General features: G+C 36.5%; 1 protein-coding gene across 1 annotated transcript; it reads right to left on the reverse strand.

The window, feature by feature from the left end:
- On the reverse strand, nucleotides 1-26,989 carry LOC120087201 (NAD-dependent protein deacetylase SRT1). Its single transcript, XM_039044107.1, has 14 exons — nucleotides 26,715-26,989; nucleotides 22,750-22,779; nucleotides 22,456-22,548; nucleotides 22,166-22,285; nucleotides 13,081-13,181; nucleotides 7,886-7,994; nucleotides 6,486-6,565; nucleotides 5,928-6,006; nucleotides 5,304-5,357; nucleotides 4,962-5,058; nucleotides 4,130-4,212; nucleotides 2,768-2,835; nucleotides 2,210-2,312; nucleotides 1-680 (listed from the first exon to the last, which is right to left on the reverse strand). Exons 1-14 carry the CDS (start codon nucleotides 26,811-26,813, stop codon nucleotides 378-380), a joined length of 1,419 nt encoding a protein of 472 aa, XP_038900035.1. The 5' UTR covers nucleotides 26,814-26,989; the 3' UTR covers nucleotides 1-377.

Here is a 26,989-nt window from a genome sequence, read left to right on the forward strand (position 1 = left end):
TTTCCTGGTATCACGTAATGATAAAGCATTTGATAATAACGTCACGAATACGAATAACTACACGAACTAGTAACCGGATACACTGAATATCAAACAGAGCCCCCAAAATGTAATATCTCAGGGTACCAATAATTCCAAAAGCTATGAACATAATTTACCGCAGCCACCAATATTACTTCACACTTAACCTATGTACTATATATGGATTCCAAAGTATTTTTGACTTAGAAAGGTTAATTGATACCTACCAATAACTGTCCTAACTATGTCACTTCCTGGAACCTGAGTGTCATATCTAACAAAATCCACCCAGTCCTCATGTGATACTTCTTCTTGTCGGTAATTTGACAAATGACAAAATATGTACACTGTGCACACTAAAATCTATATTTTCGCTTCTGTCGTTTTGACCGCTTCCTAGATGTTGCAGAACCATTTATGCTTTCTCGTTGTCGTTTGACATCGCCGTTGCTAAGTGAATCTATTGCTAATGTTTTCAAGCTTTTGGTGTACCTAATAATGTTGGTTACAATTGCATATACAGTGACCTCACTCTTTGGGATCATGATGGCTTTTCGCTCAATAACTGCGTTTTTCCCACAGAAGGAATCTTGAACTGTCTCATCTATTAGTCTCTGAAATACAACCTCCTTATTGAGATTCATACAATCTGCAGAGACCTGCACAGCAATAAGAGTACAGTGATTGATCCTTGTACAGATGCTTGGTACCAACATACAGCATAGATTTTTCATGTTTCCAAAATCTAATCAAATTTCTATTGTCTAAGTGACACATGCAATGAAAAATATCTTTGTTTTGCACAAAAAGCAATTAGAGGAATACTAAAGAATGTTGCATCATGATCATAGTCTAAACCTTCTGTTCTAACAAAGCATTCTAGAAACTTTGTTGAATTTCTAGAGTTTACAAAGCGGATGGCTAATTTCCTTAGAAAGCTATTTTGGATGGAAATTTAGACTTGAGCAGGCACAAGTTATAGCTTCGTGAGAAACGAATCATTGTTGTTATACAAGCGTGAAAGAGAAATCTTGAGGAAGGAAATGTAAGAGTATGACAAGACTCGATAGAATCACAGGGGAGCTCATCATGCTATGTCAAGTGGAGGTGGAATTGCAAGGAAGAAAATATACTCAACTAAGGTACTAGCTGTTGGCCTTGGTAATAAATTTTAAATTTCATAGCCTATTCGGTTACTGGAAACAAAAAGTCTCTGAAGTTGGGGTTTCAAAACCACAGGCGGAACCTTTTGTATAAAGTATAAAGTCCAGGCGATTAAAAGGAAGAATGAATTCCATATATTCCACTGTTTTCTTCCTAATAACCAAAAGGAGTAGCAGAATCTGAAGTAATAAGATTTTAAGACATTTTTCATGGAAATGTACCTATAGTGATGGCCAAGACTCTAGAGGCTAAACAATGGCTTGAGCGGTCATTCAATCCAGTAAAAAGGTAATAAAGCTAGAGGGGATGAGTTCAAACCACAAAAATCACCTATTTGAAATTTAAGTTCTCAAGTGTTTCCTTAAAAACTAAATGCTGTAGGGTTAGATGGTTGTTCTATGAGATTATCTGATGTGTTCAGACATTTGCAGAAATATATCTATACATATATGAATCCTATATAAACTGGTGGCTAGGCTCTGGAAATATAAGTCTAAAAAGATGATCCAAGTCGAATTGGTCAACGTTGACAAAGCTGCTACTTGTCTATCCCAACCATTGTGTGCAGAGCAAAAACAGAATAAACCAAGATCACCCATCCATCTAGACAAGCATTGTGGGCAAGTGGGTAAAGAATTGGATATCCCCACCTCCAAAGCAAGCTCAAGTTCAATAACTGCGAGATTGTATGCCACTTTCTAATCTCTCCCCTTATTCGCCCATCAATAATTCTCACCAAAAAAAAACCTAAACTATCTCAAATAATGACTCATATACCAATTAAATAATCATATATAGAGTGTAAACTCCAATGCTCGGCCGAAAATCTTGAAGCCTTTTTTAGTCTTCAACATTTCTAGACCTCCACCATCATATATCATATTACTTTACAAGATGTAGGACGAAGGTTCGGGTCAATATTAACTTATAAGTTGAAAGAACTTACGCTAGGATATCAAAATCATTCTTCATTAGTAAAGGATGCAAGTCTATATATGTAGATGGAAGCATTTCAATTTCTCACCTTAAAATCAACGGGGATATTAATTTCAGCATGCGAACTACCACAACCTTCACTGAAATTGAGCCTCAAAACCATTTCAAATGATTTTGCCTTTACCGTTCTTCTGATAAATGTCAAAATGTAAAAAGAACGAATTAAGCATTGGCATGGCAGAGTAATAAGCTAGTGTAATATTGACATCATCGAAAACTGAGTGTAACATTCGACCAAAAGAAAATTATATAAAGAAGAATGAAGGTGGCCAAATTTATTAGGCCGGAAAGTGCAAAATAATCTCGGAGCTACAAGAGATGTTAATTATAACACTAACTTTCTCATTTTGCAATCAAGTCATACCTCACTAAGAAGACTGATAACAAACATAAGCATGTCTTGTTAAAAAACAATACTCAGTGATAAACCATTTAACATGCCAAATGCATCATGTCGTTGTCCCATGAGATTACATAAGCATTTATTATTTAACATACCTGAAACGGATAATGTTCTAAATAATTTCACCAAAAAAAAAAAGAGAGAGATGCCTTGAAGAAAAAACAGGGAAGAATATAAAAGTACCTTTTAAGGAGAAACGGTTGGCTCTGTAAAGTAGCTGATTTGTAATCTTGGTTATCCAAGAACGAAACCTGGGAGAATGTGGACAAGTGCTGTTAAGCGGGTTACCATTATCCCAAAATGATCAATATAGGGATGAGTGCATAGGAAAGTTTGTTAGGGTTGCTCGGGTGTATTTTCTAAAAACTGTATAATAAATGAAAAATCAACCACCTAATTAGGATACTAAGTTCCTATAGGTTATAGACATAAGGTCAGGTGGTTACTTCATGAAATTAGTCGGTGTGTATGTAAAGCTAACCCAAATACTCATAATATCAAAAATAGTTTTATTTGATAAATTAACCAAGTTTAATATATATATATACTAAAAAGTAAATAAAATTTTTCATTGATATAATAAAAAGAGACTAATGATCCAAAATACAAGATCTCCAATACAAAAAGAAAAATAGAAGAGACAATCACGACTGATGAAGAGTACGAGCCAAAAAAGACAAATCCTGCTACAACGAAGAAGCAACAAAAGCTTGAAAAGAGAACCCCAGAAGAAGCTAAGAGAACAACTGAACCAATACAACAAACCAACAGAGCAAAACACAAAAAAAACTGACAAGAACTACTCCTTGCAATGCTCATGACTAATCCCATTAAACTTTTGGGGGGCTTCGCCTACACCAAAACCAACATCCTCAAACTAGTATTTCAAGTTATTTAGTTTTCTACTTAAATGCTTGAACCCAAAACCTTAGAGATCTTGTTTGCATCTCCAAACATCTGAGCCCTTACCACCAAGGCATCCCACAAGATTTTATAATTGATTTTTCAGCACTATTTTCCAAGATCCTTTTTTTTAATGGTGTAGAAAGATATCTTTTGCTAAGTATTTTCACTTATTTCTTCATATTTTTTCTTAGAGAAACTATCGTGCCTAACAAATTTTCTACGCATTTTTTTTTTTTTACATTTAAAAATAGGGGAAAAAATGTGGACAAAGCTAGCAACCAAGCTTTCAGTCACACAGAAGTGTCAAGAATGTCTAGGCCCAATCCATTATTTTACAATCAGACTTTGAGCACTCTAACATTACCTTCAGTACACGAAGGGATTTTCTCTTATTAAGCATAACCCACCCTAGAGGCTTGAACCCAACACCTTGGCTAATCAAAATCCAACCTTTTCACGTCATCATGAAGGTTTCCTTTTACGATTGTGACGGAAAATCTAGGTCAGCCGTAAAAAAGAGAAATGGGAGAGAACCATAGCTTTGACAATATTTCTAGAAGAACACAAGTCCTCAACTATCATGAATTGGAGTTAAAGTGTTATAAAGGGAAATAAACGCAATAATTTCAGATAAATCACCTCAACAGATTTGATGAATGGCAATGGAGCTTTCTGTCCATGTACACTTAATATTCGAAGGGTCCAGTTAACAAATTTCTTATCTGCAAAAGGGAAAAAAATGACATATTGTTGAGGCATTCTGAACCATGGGTTTCACTGCTTCATGTAGATGCCAAAAGAATATAATAAAACATCATTCCAACATTTTAAAAGTAAGGTTAAACATCGATTGCAATGAAAGAATGAGAAGGGAAGTTTTCTCGCAGACTGGACAATCAAATGCTACATAACTCTTACGTGTAACACAAAAAAAATAGGAAATCGGTATAAGAAAAAAAAACGCAATCAATCATTGAACTACATTTTGAGAACAATATTAAACAGATGAATGCTAAAAAGTTTTGGTCACCAAATATTGTGTGACACTAGCAAAATCAGTTCTAAGGGAACTACATGCCTCCCTTTACTTTTCCTTTTTTTTTTTTTTTTGGGGGGGGGGGGGGGGGGGGGGGGGGGGGGGTGGTGGTGTTACGGTACACAATAAGTATATTTTACATGCCTCCTTTTCTCAGTCTAACAGCGTAAAATAAAATAACATTCTAAAACACGATCTGAAAAAGACAGCCAGAAAGCAACAGAAAGATGGTGGCTAACAGATTTCTTACGGCATAGGGATTTTTGCTCATAGATAAGGAAGAAGTAGTATGCGGATGCTTACTCTAGAAATATAGACTGTCATAAAGTAACTTAAAGCAGAGGTCCAGTAGACTAATGGTATTCCCTTGTCAACCCTACTGATGTATTTTCAACTGATATGCAATGCAATAAGAATAAGTTTAAGAGAAGTTACCAAGACTCAAGCCTTGAGAAAGTATAATCTGGAAAAGATCAATTCTAACAAATGGGGGAATTTGCATATTTAGGATCTCCATTACACCGGCAATGACCTATGGCAGTTCAGATTGAACAAGAAAACTATTAAATAAAATAGATTGATGCTTTAGAGTTTAAAGTATGAATAGTAGATATTTAAACATATGGACATAAAGATGGTCAACTTCAAATGTGACGTATGGCATGAATTCAACAACTTTATGTTTCTTGGTAGTCCAGATGAATGACATGAAGAATGGTAAAATGTAGTTTTTCTTCTTTATTGTGCTCGGGATGGAAAAAGAAAAGGAAACAATACCTTATCTACACGACCATGGATAACCAAACTTGCTTTCTTATCCTTTGGAGTTTTCTGTCAGAAAAGGCAAATGACAATTTCTTAAAATAAATGATAGGTTGGCAATAAAACCTTCTGTTTAAAATTTATGGATTCTTTTGATATATATGTCTTTATACATCTCATTTCTTATTAAAAAAAATCATAATATTAGAAAAGAAAATACATATACATTCTTATGGCCATAACACTTGAGTTTAGGCCTAATTACAAAAAAGATACTAGTAGCCATATTTGTTACTATTTGCCGCAGGTTTACCTGAAATGCAAAACCTCCAGAGAATTCTTCTAAAGATATGCACGAAATATAATTTACATAGAACAAAGAAGAAAGTGGAGCACCGAAACAAGTGATCCTTTTTTTTCTTTTTGGTATAACATGTGTTCTCTCATCTAACAACTAAAGGAGGCATGTCTCAACTTTCTCTGTCTCAAAGCTCATCATTTATTGGCTTTCTATCCACCAAGATAATGATGATGACGACATTGATGATAATAGTAATAAATAATAATAAATTCATCAAAAAGGAAATAACAATGATAAAGAACAAGCCCTACATTCGCTTGAAATAAGAGATCAAGTACCTGAAGATTAACAATTACAATCTTTCCCCCACCACGAAGTGATTTCAGAGGAAGGTTGCATGCTGGAGTGATCTGCAAACTGCACATAGTAACCATACCTATGACCATCCAGAAAGATCCAGCAAATATAAATTTTCATAGTAGGCACACAAAATGCTCTGCAGACAACCAATGATAGAACGATACAAGCACAATAGTACTAATAATTATACTGTAGAGAAGATTTAAATCATTGGCTAAAAGCTCATTTGCTTTTGAAATCATGTTAGACAATATAATATTGCAAGTCACCTCAAATTCTTCAAAAGACTTCAGGAAGGAGCTACTGATCAGTTGCTAAAGTAAAATTACATCCATGAGACTAATCTCCAATCATGGACTTTAGCAACATTGTCAGTGATTAAAATATAAGAATTCTTTTAGAAAACAGAAAAGAAGAAACAAGAGTCTTGTTTATCACATGAAAAGGACAGACACATGCTTATTTCAGCAAACAAAGTAGTTAGAACCAAATTTTCTGTTTACAACTTGTAACCACCACATTAACAATCTACTTACCTTGTCCCTAGACACAATACAATATCAGCCATCCTGCAGTGTCTCTCAGCCGGATTCATCTCCTTTGGAGGCAATGCATCCTGCATTTCATACAGAGGTCAGATGTCATAAACAGTTTGTCGTGGTTTGCTAGAAACATGTTCAAAATTTATTTAAATGGTTTTCTCTTGGTTTCCATTGATAAAAATGGAGAAATTAGTCAAACACACACCACAAATCTGTTTGCACCACCTTGTATGAAGCCTTACAGATCTAAGGTTGGATCAATGTATAACTAATCTACTTTTATCATCAACCTTTTCGAAGTCCACTTTTAGAATCACTTTGTTCAAAGAATATACACTCTCCAACTGCTTCAAAAGCATTAAAAGAGGCATCTAGAATATGACAACCTTTCACGGGGCTAGTTGATAATCATCAGGTACAAGGGTAGCACTTCCTTCAGACAGAACTAAAATCTTGGCTAATCTTGCAGAAGTGACCAAGCTGATAAGTTTCAAGTCATTTGCCTCAGAAGCTCTGGAATTCTTTGGATAAGACAAATATTAACCATATTTGCATGACTTCTTTCATTTTTTCTCAATGAAAGTCGTTGGTTTTTCATCAAGATATACATACATACATACACACATACACACACACATATATATATATCATATTTGTATGACTATGAAAAAATCAGTATCGAAAAACTCGTGGAATACCTAAAGTACATTAGGTACCAAAAGGTTATATGTTCCTCTCAAGAATTTTTCCATCATACTCACACCATAAGAGTCTGAGAGATTTTAAATTACCAAGATGTTTTGCTATTTTGCATACCTCCTCTACAAAAGGTCTCTCAATCCAAACTCCCAAAGAAGCTGCAAAAGGTTCCAATGGAGGCCCTAGAAAGTGAGTTTAACCACCACTGGAAGTATAAAGATTTTGAAAAAGAACCAACCACTTAATTTCCAAACTGGACTTCCATGGAAGGCCACAGTTTCAAGTAGCCTTCCTTTGTGCTATAGTCCACATTGATGTGGAAGCTAAAAACAGAAAAGAACACAAAAAACAAAGACTCGTTGAATTTTACCTCTTAACACTCTTAATGATAAAAACAAAAAGAACAGGAGTCGTCTTTTTAAGTGCTCTATGATGTTACTTTAAACTTTACTTGAGAGTTCAAACCAGAGGAAGGAATGTAGTATTTTCAGTAGAAAAACAAACAGAATGTAGATAACATGACCACCAAATAGATAAGAATTCTAATAGACTGAGAATACTAAAACTATCAACTAACAGAAACAGACCTTGAAAATACATAAAATATGAAAGAACGGTGAGTACACTAAAACCAGTAATTAGCTAAATTCATTCTTCATATCTAAAAAATACAATACGGCCGATAAGAAAAGTACCTCCCAGTCAAGAACCGTATCCCTTAGTTTAGCTCCACAGTTGGCATCAGAACATCTCCGTGAAGTATCTTTCAATCCGATAGTCTCTACTTCAAAATCCCTCAAATACCTTCAGAATATTTTAGAGTCAGATCTCCAACGGATAAGAAAAACAACCACTCACTCTATATTAAAGCAACATAGTCCAAAGGAAGGAAGGGGGAAAAAAGGCTGCAAAAAATATCAGTGGCCATAGATAACGATAATCACTCCTTAGTTATCAGGACTGTATTCCACCATTTAGAGTTTGAAAAAGGTTAGAAAATGGAGACCAAGGGGGATTGAAAAGGTATTCAATATTGGCATAGATAAGGGAACAAAAGTATTGACAAAAACCTCTTCTTTTTAAAAAATTAAAATTTACAAATACCCCTTAATTTTTTTTTTTTTAATTAAAAAAGACTTTCATTGAAAAAAAATGAAAGGATACAAGGGCATAAAAAAAACCAAGCCCACAAAAGAGAGCTTCCTTAAAGAATAAGGAAGGGTATCCAATCTAACAAAATATGACCCAACGAAAGACTCCACTATTTCTCTCCCCCAAAAATTGATATAGGTGATGTAGGCGTCTTCTTTGATGTGTTTTAAGGGCAGTTAAGTTCTGTTTTTATTTTATTGGCCTGTAACCAGCTGCCTGGTTTAGCTTTCGGTCCGCAAGCTTGCATGGCTTTCAGCCATTGTTTGTTCACTATTAATAAGATTATCTTTGAGTTCTTGGATTAATACATCAAATACCCATAACAAAGCACACGCTCCCACCCTCCAAAGAAAAACTCATCTCCTGTTGAACGACAAATGGAGAAGGAACTCCTCAATAATATCACTGAAAGTTCTGTGATTGGCTAACTGAATACCGAACACCTCAAAAAAGATGTTCCAAACCGTTTGCACATAATACAATTCAAAATAGGTGATCCAGATTTTCCTCTACCCTTTGGCACATAATGCAACAAAAAGGTCCAATCAAGGAAGAAAACTTCCTCGAAAACCTATACAAGGTATTAACTCTTCCATGAATAATTTGCCACATAAAGAACTTCACCTTCTTCGGGATTTTCACCTTCCAAAGAACCAAAAGACCAACTCTCTAAAGGGAGAAGGAAGACCAAAGGGGATTATAAAAGGTATCCAATATTGGCAAAGATTAAGAAACAAAAGTATTTACAAAAACCTTTTTGAAAGTACGTGACCTATTACTAACCAAAATTCAGAATTGTATTCTTTCATTTTTCTTCACGATAAATCTCAATTTTATCCAAATAAAATAAAAAGGAAGAAGTCATAAAAGTGATAAGATCAGAAACATCTTTGAAATCTCTATTACCTAGGTGCATCCAATGTTCTATTCAACAATGGAAGTAACAAAAATGATAATATGTCACGTCTGAAAAGTTACGCCAATTTTCATATTTTTTAAAAAAAAAAAGTCATTTCCCTCGAGCCAAATGCCCTACAAAATAACCAAAATGGCAGGTCACCAGCCTGTGAAGAGTTTTCCTTTTATTTGCAATTTTCTTTTTTCTTTTTTTTTTTTGGATAAAGAGACATTTCATTGATAAATGAAATTAGGGGTAAACCCCAAAGCACCTATAGATGATTACAAGAGAGATTGTCAATTGAAAACTAAGAAGGATAAACTATAATGTTTAAAAGGGTGCTTTAATTTGCACAGGGTGGGCAGGGCATTCACGCAGGGTGGGATTGAGTGACCATGGGCCACGCGGGCTGGGGATGCTGGGTGCGCATGGGGCACGCATGGGGTGCAAGGTGGATGGGCATGGCATGCCTGCAAAGTGGGGCTGAACTATAATGTTTATAAAAGGGTGCCAATTGGTAATTTGCAAATAGATGTTAGAAAGAACTTCCCAAAGACTATACCTGTAAACCAGGGAAGGGTCATGGCTGGCTGCAATAGTTTGCAGAAACCTGAACTATATCAAAGTTGCAATGAAATAATTCAAGAGTAAATGATCCCAATCCTCCACCAGAGGGAGAATACACGTTGAACCTAACCTTTAAAATGTGCAATGTATTATCCTCTCACAAGCTACTAATCGAGAAAAAAGCTCCACTCCTTACAGACCCCATTGAGATTTGTTAGATTTAATTTTCAGTTTATTATCTTATGTTGATTTTTTTTTTTTTTTTTTTTGGGGGGGGGGGGGGGGGGGGGGGGAGACGGATCTTTTCATTAAATAAATGAAAAGAGACTGATGCTCAAAGTACATGGAAACGATAACAAGTACATATGCAAATACAAAAGAAGTACTAAGACATCATCCTTCTAAATATATAGGCTAAGCTAGAAAGACAAAAACATTCCAATTTAAGCATAAATCTTGAATAGAAAAATCTGCAAAAAACTTGGTCAAAGAGATCACCAGGAAGACGCATTGGACCTAGCAAATTGAAAACGATCCATCCATACCAATGATTTATCTTGGAAGTCTCTCTGATTTCATTCTCTCATTTTCCATTTTCTTCTCTTTGTTTAACACACAATGACATTTGATTATTGGTTCCGCAATATATTTATTTTTTATCGATTTCATTTTCTCAACAGACCCATTCACTATCAATTATTTCACCAGTGAAAGCAGGGAAAAATTAATTAAAGACTTATACATTGTCCATTAAGGAAAGAACTACAAGTTTTTTTTCCCTGATTTATGGATATATATATTTAGAAAGAGACCAAGGGGCAACCTAAGGGCAAGGGGTTGAGAAAACCCCTCCCCCACAAAACTATCAAAGAAAAGTCTACCAATTGTTAATAATCATCAAAAGGTTGTAGTTATAAAAGAATGTTATACAATTTGTACACCACCACGAAGGATTGTGTTGCACCAAAAGCCAAAAAGACTCCAAAGAAGAGGACTTATCTTCAAACACCCAGTTGTTCCTTTCCTTCCAAAGGTCCCAAAGGAAGGTCCACGTAGCACAACGTCAAAGAACTCTTTATCTACTACCAACAAACTCCCATCAAGCATCTACAAAAGCCAAATATCAATCTTCTTTAGCATGCACAAGGCAACTCTGAACTCCATAAATAACGTTTGCCACCCTTTAACCGCAAAAGGACAATAGAGAAATAAGTGATCAAGATTTTCTTCCTCTTGTAAACAGAAGCAGCCTACCGAAGAAGACATCGCCCAATTTCAAAGTTTTCTTTGGAGTTTTTCATGAGTGTTTAAACTTCTATAAGCCAAGGAAAACTTCAATCTTTTTTTGGGACCTTGAACTTCCAGATTTGGTTCATCAAGGGGTAGGGCAACTTTGCCTCCCTATTTGTTAGCCTCATAAAAGGTGGATTTTGCAGTAAAAGATCTGGATGGGTTCAAGTTCCACTTTATTCCGTCATGATCACTACCCACAACCCACCATTCAGGACATCAATCAAGTTGGCAAAATTTCCTATCTCTATCAAAAAGGATTTTCCCAATCCCCAAGTCCCAAGTTTGTTGTTCACAGTCCTAGCAATCAGCAATGGAGGCCCCTTTTTTTGTTGTAAGCAAATAAATGTCAGGGAACTTGGTAGCCAACAATTCATCACTCTGCTCCACTTATCTTCCCACAACTCAATTCGTTTTCCGTTCCACAAAACTTAGGAACTGATCTTTATCCTTCAAGATTTTTTACCACAACCACTATCTTCCTTTCTTTTTGCTAATTTTAGTAGTCGCAGACTCCATCTCATAAATAGCACCAATGCTTCTTCTCCGTAAGGCATTTTCCGACTGCTATCATCCTTTCTTTTTGGTAATTTTAGAGTCCAACCCACAGAATCCGTCCCATAAATAGCGTCAATGCCTCCTCTCCACAAGCATTTTCCTCCTGGGTAAATCTCCACAGCCAAGGAAACTACTACAAGTTGAATTGCCAATGGAAGCAAGTTTCAAACCCCCGTGTCTTAAATCGTCCCATGGCTGTCAAGCTCAAACAAGTTGGTTGATGTGTATATGCCTTAAATCTAGGGGCATTCAAGAGAAGGCTGAAAACTGATACGACCGAAAAAAACCGACCAAACTGACATCTGTTGGTCGGTTTTCGTAAAGTGTTGAATCGACATCAGTCCAACTCTTTTTTCTCTCCTTCATCTCTCTTCTCTCTTCTTTCTCCTCAACTTTTTCCTTCATTTCACTCTTTTAGCATCCCCAGACCACCAAAACCGACCAGATCAAATCAACCAACCAACCATGTATTCGATCAGTCCATCCTGGAATCGTTTACCACCGATCGACCGACATGTTGGTGGTCGGCGTCAGTTGTTGCCCAAAATTGACTCTAACCAACCAGTGAAGACCCCTACTTGTATCTATCAGGAATTCCAACACTCTGATAATTGTTGGATGAGTGAAAGATCCATGTTAAATATGTGCCGACAAATGTTTACACTAAAAGACTTGTAGGGCACATGTCAAACACTGGTTAGACAAGTGTTGGACAATTAACAATGAGATTCATACTCTTCAATCACACTTGTCTTTCAATTTCTTTCAATTATAAACGTCAAAAATCAAAATAAATTTCCAAGATTCGAATATGAATACTGTCGAAATGTATAAAAATACTCACAAATATATTCAAACCCTAATAAATTTCATATGTGTGTCTACACTTAACAACCCAAAAAATAATTTGTAAGAGAAATGCAATATCTAAGCCTCCTTATCGTATAATTTCTTGTGAAACTGAAATTATACAAATGGAGAGCAATTGAAAAGAAGAGATGAAAGCATAAATGAGCACTTTCAACTTTCTATTGGAGAAAAAAATAAAAAGTGAGGTTTTTTACAGCCTTCCTTTTATACAACCTTTAAAGAAAACACTCCCAACTAGCAAAAGGAGTTGCAAATGGCTCTACTTATTTCACATATCAAAAGAGGTATAATTACAAGAACTTCTAAAACAAATAAATACACCTCAAGATTCCCTACGGACTTGGGATGTGTTCAAATGTTTCCCTATTTCTTTTCAACTAAATAGTACCTTTTTTTAAACAAGATACAAGCTTTTCGTTGATTAATGAAAAGAAGCAGAAATCCTCAAAGAATATCATAATCACTGTTACAGTAAGAAAACAAAGCATGGGGAAGACAAAAACATCATAGATTCAGAAGTTGAAATAAACAAAAACACATAAAATAGAAACTTACTCTGCTCCACATGACGGGCAAGTTTCCATGAACGAGTTCCCATGTAATTCAGCAAGTTTCTCTCTTGGTATACCAGATCGAAGATGGAGGCCATCAATATTCTATAATGAAATATCTCGGTAAGCAAGCATTCTTAATGTAGAGAATGCAAGTAAATTATCTAATCAAGGTGTCATTCAAAAGTTTCTACCCAAGAGCGCTCCACTCTTTAAAAGGAAAATAAATAGAAGTATTCCTTTACAACTAAATATTTGTAACAATCGCAAGGTTGTAGGGTTGACCCCAAGAATCTGCAAAATTTAATTCAGCAGCTAGGCTGAAAAGAAAGATGTCTTTGTGGCCTTGAACCGGTCAATTTGTATTCTTCGTTGGAAGGCAAGTGAAGACCAAAGGCATATATTTTTTCAATGTTCATATGCTGTGTAAATACTGGCATAGCAATTCATTTTTTCAACAGTTCAATATGTTTTGGATCAGGACCAAGGTTCCTAACAGAATGTGCTACAATTTCTCTGTGGGTTTTTTTTTTTTTTTTAGCAAAAGTTCAAACCTATCAATGAATTAATGAAAAGAACAATCTTTAGAAGATTCACCAATGGTAACCCTGTTAAAAGATATATTTAAATTAATTTGTACAGTCGTCTGTAATTTTGTATATTAGATGAGGGTTTCTCATTCTATATATCTGTACATTTTATCTAATTAAATGATAAGAAATTCTCCTATATATATGTACCTTTTATCTAATTAAATGATAAGAAATTCATTCTCCAAAAGTACAGAGTACATGGTATCAGAATCATTCTTTGTTTAGGGTTTAGAATATTCTTTGACGGCTTTGTGAGTTAGGATTTGAATTTGGGTCATCACTTTGAGTGGCCATTTGACGACATTGCCCACCTCAAGCATGAGCGTCTCGCCGTTCACCAGAAACAGCCACACATGAGTCACACGCGCCGCCAGTTTAGAATCGCTCCATCGCCACACGCCAGTGCATGAAAGCGCATGAGGCTGTCTTCTTCACTTCCGTCGGTTGGGTTCGTCTCGAGTTAGCTTTTCCGATCCATCTGTGACTTTAGTTCTACCAACATCTACTCGAGTGTGAGGCTGTTGGGAAAATACCCTTTTGTTCCTAGGGTTTGTGACTATTTTGATCTAATTTGGGGCTGTTTCGCTCTTTGATTTACCTTGCTTTCGATTCTGATTTGTTTAATTCTGCCTGTGGGATTGTGTATTGGTTCTTAATGGATGAGATGAAGCATACGGTTGTATCCTATGTAATTCCCTTAGCATCAAAAATAACAGAGCATAAGTTAAATGGAGCTAATTACTATGATTAGCGTCGCACTATTCAGTTTTATTTACTTAGTACTCATATGGATGATTATGTGACTGAAAATCCACTACAAGATGATAAGAAAAAGGCTTGACTTCGAGAAGACGCTCGACTTTATTTTCAGATTAGAATTCCATTGAGAGTGAAGTTGTTGGTTTGGTAGATCATTGTAATTCTGTTAAGGAACTCCTAGAGTTCTTAGAATTTTTGTACTCGGGAAAAGAACAAGTCCGTCGAATGTTTGAAGTTTGTATGCAATTCTTTCGAGCCGAACAAAAAGCAAAATATGTTACAAGCTATTTTATGAGGCTTAAAAAGACAGCAGTCGAACTTGCCGTATTGTTACCTTTTAGCCCAGATGTCAAAGTTCAACAAGCCCAGCAAGAAAAGATGGTGTTATGATATTTCTTAAAGGACTTTCACCTGAATTTGGAATGGCTAAAACACAGATTCTTTCTGATTCTGAGATTCCGTCGTTAGAGGAGGCCTTCAATCGTGTTCTTCGTATTGAGAGCTCTCAATCTAGTTCGTTTGTTTCCCATCCTAGAAGTGCTCTTATAAGCAAGAATAATAACTCTCAAGTTACTCCAAAAATGACCAACAATTTTCAAAAGCCTAGTTATGATAATTGAAAATCAGATTCTCAAGAGATTGTTTGTCACTATTGTCGTAAGACAAGACATCTGAAATATGATTGTCGAAAGTTGTTGTACAAGGCTCAACAATCTCAACATGCTCAGATAGCTTCCACTAATGATATGGCCGAAAAATCTGTTACCATCTCTGCTGACGATTTTGCTAAATTTCAAGTATTTCAAGAATCCTTGCAGACATCTTCTTCATCGAACCCTACTACCACCATTGCTAAGACAAGTAATTTGAAATGTCTTCTTACATCATCTACCAAGTGGGTCATAGACTTAGGTGCCACCACTCATATGATAGGTAATTCTAACTTATTTTCTACACCTTTGTCCTTTGCCCCATCCCCATCTGTCACTTTGGCAAATGGATCCACCTCCTGTGTTCTTGGATCCGGCACCATCCCTCTCACCCCATCTCTTTCTTTGTCCTTTGTATTACATTTGCCTCAGTTGTCTTTTAATTTAATTTCTATTAGCCAGCTTACACACAACCTTAATTGTTGTGTCTCGTTTTTTCCTAGTTATTGCTTGTTTCAAGATCGTATGACGAAGAAGATTATTGGTGTAGAGGACATGAGTCGGGGGGCCTTTACATTTTTTTATCGCCAGATACCAAAAGTTGTAGCCTGCTCTGGCGTTACATCCCCGTTTGCAATTCACTGTCATCTAGGTCATCCTTCTTTGTCCATGTTGAAGAAAATTTCTCCTAAATGTCGTTCTTTATCGTCTTTGAATTGTGATTCATGTCAGTTTGCTAAATTTCATCGTCTTAGTTCTAGTCCTAGAGTCTATAAACGAGCCAACGCTCCTTTTGAGTTAGTTCATTCTGATATTTGGGGTCCTTGTCCAGTTGTGTCTCAAACAGGTTTTCTTTACTTTGTTACTTTTGTTGATAATTATTCTCGTGTGACTTGGTTATATTTAATGAAAAATCATTATGAGTTATTGTCTCATTTTGTGCTTTTCATGTTGAAATTCAAAATCAATTTGATGTCTCTCTCAAAACCTTGTGCACTGATAATACTGGTGAATATTTCTCTCATGTACTTGGATCTTTCTTATGTGATAATGGCATCATTCATCAATCCTCTTGCGCAAACGCTCCATTTGAAAATGGAGTTGTTAAAAGAAAGAACATACACCTCCTTGAAATAGTCCGCGCCTTGTCCTTTCAAATGCATGTTCCAAAGCAATTTTGGCCGAGGCGGTGTCCACTACTTGCTTCCTGATTAATAGAATGTCTTCCTCTGTCCTCAATGGAGAGATTCCATATCGTACTCTTTTTCTTACGAAATCTTTGTTTCCTATTCCCCCTAAGATCTTCGGCTGTGTTTGTTTTGTTCGGGATATTCGTCCACATCGTACCAAATTAGATCCAAAATCTTTGAAATGCATTTTCTTAGTCTATTCGCGTGTTCAAAAGGGTTATCGTTGCTATTGTCCTACTCTTAACAGGTATCTTGTCTCTCCTGATGTTACATTTTTTTGAAGATATACCTTTTAGTCCCTCACCGTCCCATCATTGTAAAGGAGAGGAGGAGGATTTTTTTATCTATGAGATTACCTCTTCCACATCATCTCCTACTCAACCTTCTTCCGCATCTCTTCCTTCTCATCCACTGGTCATTCGATTTTACTCCAGGCGTCCTCCACAGCCACCTTCAGACACATGTCCCACATCGATGGTTTCTTCAATATTTGATCTGAAATTGAGTGATGATCTACCTATTTCCCTTCAAAAAGGTAAATGCACTTGTATTTATGTTAGGCCTCCTATCAAGCATGTGTATGAGGGAAGGGCAAAAGAGAAATTACATCTACTGATGATTAGGAGGGGGACCATGGGTTCGTATAGGCTGAAAGAGTTGTGGTATTTTAGAGCGTATAAAATCCTTTTGTTGGGATTAGGGTTAGTTATCTTGTCTTCTCTTTTGAACAGTATATTTGGAAGAGGAGTGACCTCTCTTGGCTGACCTCTTCCAAATATACTATTCAAAAGAGAAGACAAGATAACTAACCCTAATCCCAACAAAAGGATTTTATACGCCCTAAAATACCACAACTCTCTTGGCCAGTATTCTTAGCCGGTGGACTGTTGTTTTGGTGTTTGGAGCTCAATGAGAGCTTGTTTTCTGTGTGAATATATAAGAAATTAAGGGTTGAACCTTACAATTTAGAGAAATTTTTACCAAGGTGACCCGAAGGGACGAGAATTTCAAGAGGACGAGGGGTGGTTGACAGAGAAGTTCAAGAGGACTACCAAGGTGACCCGAGGGGAGGAAACAGTTTCCCACTACACAGTGCACCGAGAAAGACTATTCTACAAGGGTTGGTTAGTTCTTGCACGCTCCTTAGAACTGATTCCTACCATCCTTCACACATTTCACGACTCCGTTGTGGATTGTCACTCGAGGTACTTGAAGACTTACAAGAGGATAGCTGCTAAATTGTTTTGGGAAGGTATGCGATCGGATGTGAAGCAATATGTGGCACAATGTGATGTCTGTCAACAAAACAAAATACAAGCTTTGTCTCCAGCTGGGCTGTTACAGCCTTTGCCAATTCCAAACTGGGTGTGGGAAGATATTTCGATGGACTTTGTGGAGGAGCTGCCCCGTTACAATGGGATTCGAGGTGATTTTGGTTGTGGTGGATAGGTTAAGCAAGTACACACATTTTACAGCCCTGAGCCACCCTTACTCGGCCAAAATAGTGGCCACGGTGTTTATTAAGGAAGTGGTGCGCCACCATGGCTTCCCTCGTTACATCGTATCGGATCGAGATCGGGTTTTTCTAAGTCATTTTTGGAGGGAATTATTCCATGCACAGGGGATTCAGCTGAAACAGAGCACGGCGTACCACCCCCAAACGGACGAACAAACGGAGGCTGTAAATAAGTGTCGAGATGTATTTACATTGTTTCTGTCTAGAGAAGCCAAAAAATTGGAGTGAGAAACTGACGTGGGTAGAACTATGGTATGATTCATCGTATCAGCCTCAATTAAGACCACTCCGTATGAAGTCGTTTATGGGAAACCTCCACCACCAATCATCTCTTACGGACATACAGGAACCACCTCGAATGACTCAGTGAAGTAACAGTTGTAGGATAGGGATGAGGCCCTGGCAATCTTGAAAGACCACCTCACTCACGCACAGGAACAGATGAAGAAGTTCACTGACTGCCACCAATGGATGTCGAATTCAAATCCGGAGACTGGGTTTACCTAAAAATTTGGCTTTATCGGCAACAGTTGTTGGCAAAACGGCGTTGTGAGAAGTTATCTCGAGTTTTTTTTTTTACCTTTTCGCATTAGGGGACGGGTTGGAACGGTGGCGTATCTCCTCGATTTTCCAAAAACAGCCCAGATTCATCCGGTGTTCCATGGTCTCGGTTGAAGAAAGTCGTGGGCAGTCACCACAAGGTGCAATCCGATATCTCGATGCTAAACGAACAATTGGACTGGGTTTTGGAACCGGCCACAGTCGATCAAATGCGATGGAATGATGTTGAACATGAATGGGGGTGCTTAGTCACCTGGAAGGATCAACCCGCACAAGAGGCCACCTAGGAATCATATGCCGCTTTCACCACCCAATTCCCTGAATTCCACCTTGAGGACAAGGTGACTCTTCTTCAGGGAGGTATTGTTAGGCCTCATATCAAGCATGCGTACAAGAGGAAGGGTAAAAGAGGAATTACATCTACTGACCGGGAGGGGGTGGTATAAAATCATTTTGTTAGGATTAGGATTAGTTATCTTGTCTTTTCTTTTGAATCGTGTATTTGGAAGAGGAGTGACCTCTCTTGGCTAGTATTCTTAGCTGGTGGATTGTTGTTTTAGTGTTTGGAGCTCAATGAGAGCTTGTTTTCTGTGTGAATATATAAGAAATTAAGGGTTGAACCTTACAATTTACCCTATTTCTTCGTTTGTTTCGTATAACCGGTTGTCTTCCCCCATTTATTCCTTTATTACATTTCTTGATTCCATCTCTATTCCTCACTCTGTTCATGAAGTTTTATCTCATTTTGGGTAGCATAGTGTAATGATTGAGGAGATGTCTACACTGGATGATCATGGTACTTGGGATTTAGTCTCGCGTCCGGCAAGAAAGAAGGCTATTGGATGTAAATGGATGTTTGCTATCAAAGTCAATCCTAACAGAACAGTAGCTCGCTTGAAAGCTCGTCTTGTTGCCAAAGGTTATGCCCGAATCTATGGGATTGATTATTCTGATACATTTTCTTTTGTTGCTAAATTAACTTCCATTCGACTATTTCTATCCATGGTTGCTACTCATAATTGACCTTTGCATCAACTTGACATTAAGAATGTTTTTCTGCATGGTGATCTTCAAGAGAAAGTTTACATGGAGCAACCACTTGGGATTGTTGTTCAGGGGGAGAGTGATAAGATGTATAGTCTTCGAAAATCTTTGTATGGACTGAAACAAAGTCCTCGTGCATGGTTTGGTAAATTTGGTAAGTTTAATCAAGCACTCGAATGTTTTGGTATGAAGAAAAATTTTTCTGATCATTCTGTATTCTATCAACGATCTAATAATGGTATTACTTTGCTGCTTGTGTATGTTGACGATATCGTTATCACTGGAAATGATATATTAGGTATATCTTCTCTCAAGACTTTTCTTCAAGGTCAATTTCATACTAAAGATTTGGGACAATTAAAGTATTTTTTGGGTATTGAAGTAATGAGAAGCAAGAAAGGTATTTATCTATCACAACGGAAATATGTACTTGATTTTTTGTCTGAGACTAGAAAATTAGGAGTCAGACCATGTAGTACTCCCACGATACCAAATTTGTAACTTGCTAGAGGAGAATTATTTAAAGACCCTGAGAGATATAGAAGATTAGTTGGAAAGTTGAACTATTTAACAATGACATGATCAGATATTGCTTATTCTGTGAGTATTGGTGAGTTAGTTTATGTTTTCTCCTAGTGGATCATTGGGCTGCAGTAGAACAAATGCTATGTTATCTAAAAGCTACACCTGGACGTGGGATCTTATATAAAGATCATGATCATACAAGGGTTGAATATTTTTCGGATGCTGATTGGGCTGGATCTCGAGAGGATAGGAGATCAACCTCTGGATATTGTGTTTTTGTAGGAGGAAACCTAGTGTCATGGAAAAGTAAGAAACAAAATGTAGTTTCTCTTCGAGTGTTGAGTCAGAATATAGAGCTATGGCACAATCCGTGTGTGAAATAGTGTGGATACACTAATTTTTATCTGAGATGGATTTCAGCGTTACTATCCAGCTAAATTATGGTGTGATAATCAAGTTGCACTTCACATTACATCCAATCTAGTGTTTCATGAACGAACAAAACATATTGAAGTGGATAGTCACTTTGTTCCCGAGAAAATACAAGAAGGGTTAATATCTACAGGATATGTGAAGACTTGGAGAACAGTTGGGAGATATATTTACCAAAGCTGTAAATGGAGCCAAGAATAAACTATTTACGCAACAAGCTGGGCATGATTGATATATTTGCTCCAGCTTGAGGGGGAGTGTTATAAGATATATTTAAATTAATTTGTACAATTGACCTTTATTGTAATTTTGTATATCCAAGATTAGGGTTTCTCATTCTCCTATATATATGTACCTTTTATCTAATTAAATGATAAGAAATTCATTCTCTAAAAGTACAAAGTACACACCCAACCCTCTCGGCCCACCTATTAAGTTTATCCCCTCACATTTTATGCCCAAAAGCTAACACTTACTCCTACTGATTTTATGCCCAGACATTGATTTAAAGAACGCCAATATGTAAGAAAAAGGGTGTTCGTCATGGTGTGCTTGTTTGTTATGGTGTTAAATGGTGTTTGTTAGGATGAAGGAGCTTCTTTTTCATCCTCTTTTTCGTGAAAAAAGGGTGTTTTTCATGGTGTGTTTGTTTTTGTGCTATTTTATGGGGTTGTAGAACAAGAAACAATGTCATAGAACAAGAAACAACCAATAAAATCTTTAAAGGGTTTAAGCAACCTTGGGGCGAGGTCTAGTCCCTTACTAGATTTTACACTTCCCTTTGGGTCTCCATATGTAAAGATTTCAACAATTACTCTTCAGATCTTAATTTGCTTGATTGGAGCCCCTTTTTAGGGTGGCTTTTTTGTACTCTCCTTGTATTCTTTCACTTTATCTCAATAAAAGTGTGATTTTTCATCAAAGAGAGCACCAAATAAAAGAAAATAACCAGCTTGGTCCCAAAGATCATCAACAAGTCCCACTCCCTGAAAAATCTTCTAGTTCCTTTCATTCCAAAGTTCCCAGACAAGCGCCACCACAGCGCAGAACCAGAACCCTCGCTTTATAAGCTGGTAGAAGGCTTCCGTGCATCTCATAGGGAAACCCAGCAAAGATTGTAAGATTTTAATGGACTACAACAGTTCCTATCCAAAAAAAAATTAATGGACTAGAACAACAAGAGGCAGCAGACAGACAAAAACAACCCATCTTATCCTCCCCATCCTTTCAACATAAACTACACCAATTAGGAGGTAATGAAGTTGTGGGCAGCCTTTTTTGCAATCTAGGGCACATATTGAGCTCTTCTGGACCAAAAATTCGGAGGAAAACTTCCATAATCCTTGGAATTTTAGCTTACCATATAATATTCACATGCAGGGGCATACGCAAGAAAGTTTAACAATCAGAGCTTGGAGACCAAGTGGATCACGATTCGCGCTTAATAACCGCCCAGCTCTCTCGAAAAAAATACTTTTAGAAGCTATCCATGGTTGGGAGTTGTAGATTTGTGTATAGAATTGTTGCAACTGAATTAAAATATTATTCATTTAAATACTTTCCTTTTATAATTTGTTTCCTTGGTTGGGTCTTCTCTTGTATTTATATTTAATTTTACCATTATTCGGTCAATTTCAGGATAAGAAAAATAATCTTTCCAAAAATAACAGGAGTTTACAAAAAACCTTCTGAACCACTCTCCTGGTCTACTCCAAAGTGAGGTTGCTACAAAATCTTACATAATGGGATACCAACCTAACCTTCAAAGAAAAGTAGATGAAAAAATAAGCATCCATTAACGAGAAAAAATAAGCACTACCTGACTAATGATGAACTTCAATATACCAGCCTTCTCCAACTCAACCAAAGCCATATGAGTAATACTTGGCATTGCGCGATGAAACGGCAATGATGCTTCTGGTAAGGCTTTACCTTCACGCTGTATAATTACATCATGTAACTAATTCATTTGTTTATGAACCATGCATGACCTAAATTTTGATAAAATTTATTCTAAAAAACATCAGATTATAAGTTTCAACTGAAGATGAAAAAAGGTTGCTCAAGCCTCACGTAGCTTATTACACATAGCATAGAGATATAACTCGCCTGAAGAGTCCATATTCCTTTGGGACCTCGAAAATCAGGTATGCCACAAGAGGTTGAAATTCCAGCACCGGTAAACACCACTAGATGCTTACTCTGCAAGTACAAACAAAATTCCTCAAGAGGTTGATCAGCAAGAACCTAGAATTAATTAGATTTCTTTTTTTTTTCTTTTCATTTCTTCTCTTCTTCTTCTACTTCTTCTTCTTCTTCTTCTTCTTCTTCTTCTTTTTTTTTGATAGGAAACTAGAAGTAATTAAATATCACAAATGAGATTTTTATAACATAGATTTATACCTTTTGTATCATCATAGTTAGTCGTTCAATCTGCCACAAACAAAATTATGTTAAAATACCAAAAATCAAACATTTCAACCACGTGATGAACTAAATTAATAAGAATGGTTTCAGGAAAGAACAGTTCATTAATTTATATACTTTGAGCATTAGTCTCTTTTCATTACATCAATAAAAAGTCATGTTTCCTTTTAAAAAAAGAAAAAGAAAAGTAACAATTTCATTGATAAGAACGCTGCATTAATAAGAAAGCTTTAGAAGATATGAAACCAACAGCGCGAAGATTTGCGAGAAAAGGTCAAATAGGTGAAAGCATATAGTTCTACTCTTTCCTCACTCTCTCAAATCCCCTCATCAATTCTTGTTCTACAGCAATGGAGGAACTCCCAAGTGAAGATATTAGAATTTTGAAACGACAACTGGGTTGATGGGATTTTAGTTGCACTGCAAGAAAAACCTTGCTAACAGTAGTAGTTGAGTGAGCAAAGTCATTTTTCTTGATTGAGACCGTCAAGATGGAGTTTTTTTATAACTATACATAAATAATAAATATTTCCTTCAATGAAATGAAAGAATTAATAGAGTGGGAGGAGAGCCCTGACCCTAACAAACAATTTTTGTTTTTTTTGGAAAGGAAATAGAACTTTCAAACAAATTTACAAAAAGATCGGCTTACAATTGACGGAGAAAGTATCAAAGACTATATGGGTACAAAAAGAGATTTTGTGTTTTCACTGATTAGCAACCACAAAAACAAGTTAACCATAACTGAACGATAAAGGTTAGCAAATCTACTGCATGAGGGGTGATCCCCCAACCATCTATCCTCCCAAAAGAAAGTGCCAAACCAAGCCCATCACCCACCACACACTGAATCAGATCAGAAAAAGAATGGAGCTCGATAGAAATTTTTACACAGATTTTTTAATGTGCCTTTAACCCTACCCGACATTTTAATCAAAAGGATGAGGATCGTACTTGTTCACGATAATCCTAGACCACAGGGAATATGAATCAAGGGGAAAGCGTCATAACTATTTTGCCAATAATGCCCTTTTACAAACCCTTAGATTCCCTAATTCTAACCCTCCCAAATGAATGGCTGTTCCCAAGCCAAAGCTTTTGACGATTACTCCATCAAGTATATATGTTTAAATTGGAATGCTTTCATTTATTCAAGTTAATTATGTACTTTGTTCTTTAATTGATATGTCATTTTGTATTTTGCTTTAATGTTGTATCTTGTAGTGGGATATGATGAGGGTGCTATGGGTGTGTCAACCTAGTTGAGATATCTGGGTGCGCCTGCTGATCTCACCGGATTCTATCTTTCAATGCTTATTATGTCTCTTTGTAATTCGAACATTAGTCTCTTTTCATTTCATCAATGAAAAAAATCTCTCATGAGCTTTTCCAAGCTAACACATGGAACACAAGACTCTAAAGAGGGATAAAAGGTAAATGCAGATACCACTTAAGACCAACCAAATTAGTGTAAGTCTCCTTCCTTTTGAGAAAAAACATCTCTTCCAAGAGGTCGGCCTTTTTCTCACCTTGTCCTCCACCGAAATCCAAAAAGAAATTTGCCTTGGGTTGTTTCCGAGAGGAATGCCAAGATGTATGTCAGAAAGACATCCACCTCACACCCCACATGTTAGCCCACACTCTCACCTTAATGTGATCACTGTTCAAGCCCAGAATCTGGCATTTTGCTTCTATTGATCTTCAGGCCCAACATGACTTCAAAAAACCACCTCTTCTCAGTGGTGCTACAAATAAAACAAACAAACAAAAAAAAACTTTTGTAATTATAGCTTCTCCGTGATTTTATCGAGATTGGAAAGCTCCTCTTTGCTAGCTTTGGAAAGAGGTTCTATCTCCTCCAAGCTTAGGTCGTTTCTTTCCCTTTTGGGGTAGTTTATTAGGTTTCTTATCCCCGACATGGAAAAGAAAAGTCTTCACCTTTTATTATCGGCGAGAGTCGTTTCAATAATATTTTAGAGGTGGATGTAATATTCTCTAATAATGTTACTTTGGATTAGTTTGACAATAATTCAAGATTTGTTCGGAATTCTTATGACTGTTCAGAGGGGATTCAAGAAGATCCATTTTCATATTTTCATGAAGATCTAGAAATCAGACTATGTATCATTGATTCTGAGTTAGGTTGTTCCAAAGATATAAGTGGTTTTGGTTTCTTTCTTCCTTCTCCAAGTCATTCTCCATTTTCAAAGAATATTCTATTGACTTTTTAGACATTGTTTTAGATCCTTCTCTCTCTTTTTCTTTTTTTTTTTTTTTTAACTTAATGAGACACAAGACATTTATTATCAAAAGAAAGGAAGTACAAAAGGGTTGAGATGAGGTGACCCCACCAAGTGAAGGTAATTACAAAAAGCTTCCCAATTGGCAACGGCATAAATCTGGACGAAAAGAGTAATTACAAGAAGTATTAGAAAGAAAGCACCAGCTTGAAGAATGAATCCTGACAGTCTCCCAAAAAAAACCCCCTTGATTTGGCTCTCCACTAAGAAAAACCTCTGGTTTTTCATGCCAAAGAAGACCTTGGAGAGGGGGCTTGTATTGCTCTCATATAATTCAATGCCAAGATCTTTTAAAAAAGAAGAAACCTTTTCTTTTTCATCCAAAGTACTTTCATGAAGGAGATTGAGATTGTCCCAAAAAAAAATAATAATAAATAAAAAATCCTTGAAGGAGATCTAACTTCCTCTCGGCAAAGAGAGCATAAAAGCTCTTCAAAAGCTTCATCATTAAGAACTTATTCAGAAGCCTCATTTTTCCGACTAGCAAAAGAAAAGTTCATACCTTTATCGCTTTGAAACTGCTCGTTTGAAGGCTTCCCTGTGGTGTTCTTTTTCCAAGCAGTTTGGGGGTTTCTCCATGAAAGACATTAGTCTCAATTGGGCTGCCTTCATTTATCCCTCTTAGCATCTTAAATTTGTTTGATAAACCTTTTATTTGCTCCTTATATGTATTTCCATTATTTCACTCATTCATAAAGTTTGTACTTTGAACTATAGTATCTTTTATTATATCAATAAAAAGTTTGTTTCTTGTTCCAAAAAGGACCTTTTGAAGTAGGAAGATTACAACCACCCAAAATCCAACCCCAAGAGCAATATCGCCACACTGGCAACAGCTTCGGTCAGACTGATTTTAGACCATTGTCTCTTCCAGAGGAAACCTCCATAAACAGTTAGAGACAAGCAAGTAAAATATTCCTGTTGTTCAAGACACCAATACTCAATCTAACCAACGTGAGGAGACCATTTCACAAATACAAAAGGAACTGCTCTACAAGTTAGCCTATCCCCCCACCCGAAATAAAATTTAGAAGAAAAAACAATCTTCTTAATCTTCTTACTGACACTATTGAGCTCTTGAAATCTAAGAAAGTTGATCACAAAATACCGTTTCATTTTGATAATTTAACAACATCGTTAAAGTAGAGAGGTATTAAACGTATTCTTCTTTCTTCATTCCATCGTTCCCTTTCGATTGAGTTCACATATGCACTGATTGCATGCTTTTACTAATGGCAAACATTGATGGTTTTGCCAAGAAAACAAGCTGCATTTCCCATCAAATACAATCTGCTGTTATCTTTCATACGGATTTACAAACATCAATTCAATTATCCACAAAGCAACTTCAAACCAAACACACACACAACACAAAACCCATATCATAGATTCAAGATCTCGCCAATAACACATTTTCATACAATTAAAAAGTTCAAGACTCCCCTGCTACAAAAATGCCCCAAAAACATCCTTTAAATGTTCAAAAATACCAAACAGAAGTAACATTGATCGGCACAACAATTATAAAAGATCGCAAAACATTACCAATTACTACGATAAGCAAAACACAAGATCAGAAGTCCAAAACAAAACCCCACAAACGAAACTACACATGAGAAAAAAAGGAAAAGAAATATCCACCTTTTCTTCTAAAACGTGAGGTGGGTCAAAATGTTCTGTCATTCCCACTTGTCCTACATCTTCTATGTACGAAAGCTTCTCTGCGTAGCCCAGAGACATGAGTGAGCTGCCTGTTCTGACCCACTTTCTCTTAGTTTCGCCCCCAAAAGCTAAGATGATCAAAGAGAAGTTCCAGACACGAAAGTCAGGACCCCCTCCTCCTCCGCTTCCTCTTCCTCTATTTTCTGAGTATTTGAAGCATATGTTACTTCTTTGGCAGACCCAAAATATTGTAC

This window comes from Benincasa hispida, chromosome 9 (assembly GCF_009727055.1).
Source record: "Benincasa hispida cultivar B227 chromosome 9, ASM972705v1, whole genome shotgun sequence".
Lineage (NCBI taxonomy): Eukaryota > Viridiplantae > Streptophyta > Magnoliopsida > Cucurbitales > Cucurbitaceae > Benincasa > Benincasa hispida.

Bases quoted from the DNA above. Each gene is read 5' to 3' on its own strand.
- LOC120087201 (XM_039044107.1), bottom strand. From the start codon at position 26,813: ATGTCTCTGGGCTACGCAGAGAAGCTTTCGTACATAGAAGATGTAGGA. The intron at 6,566-7,885 runs GTACTTTTCTTA...TATGAAATGCAG, and splicing joins ATACGGTTCTTGACTGGGAG to GATGCATTGCCTCCAAAGGA. The intron at 4,213-4,961 runs GTAACTTCTCTT...TCCCTTTTGCAG, and splicing joins TTCTCAAGGCTTGAGTCTTG to ATAAGAAATTTGTTAACTGG.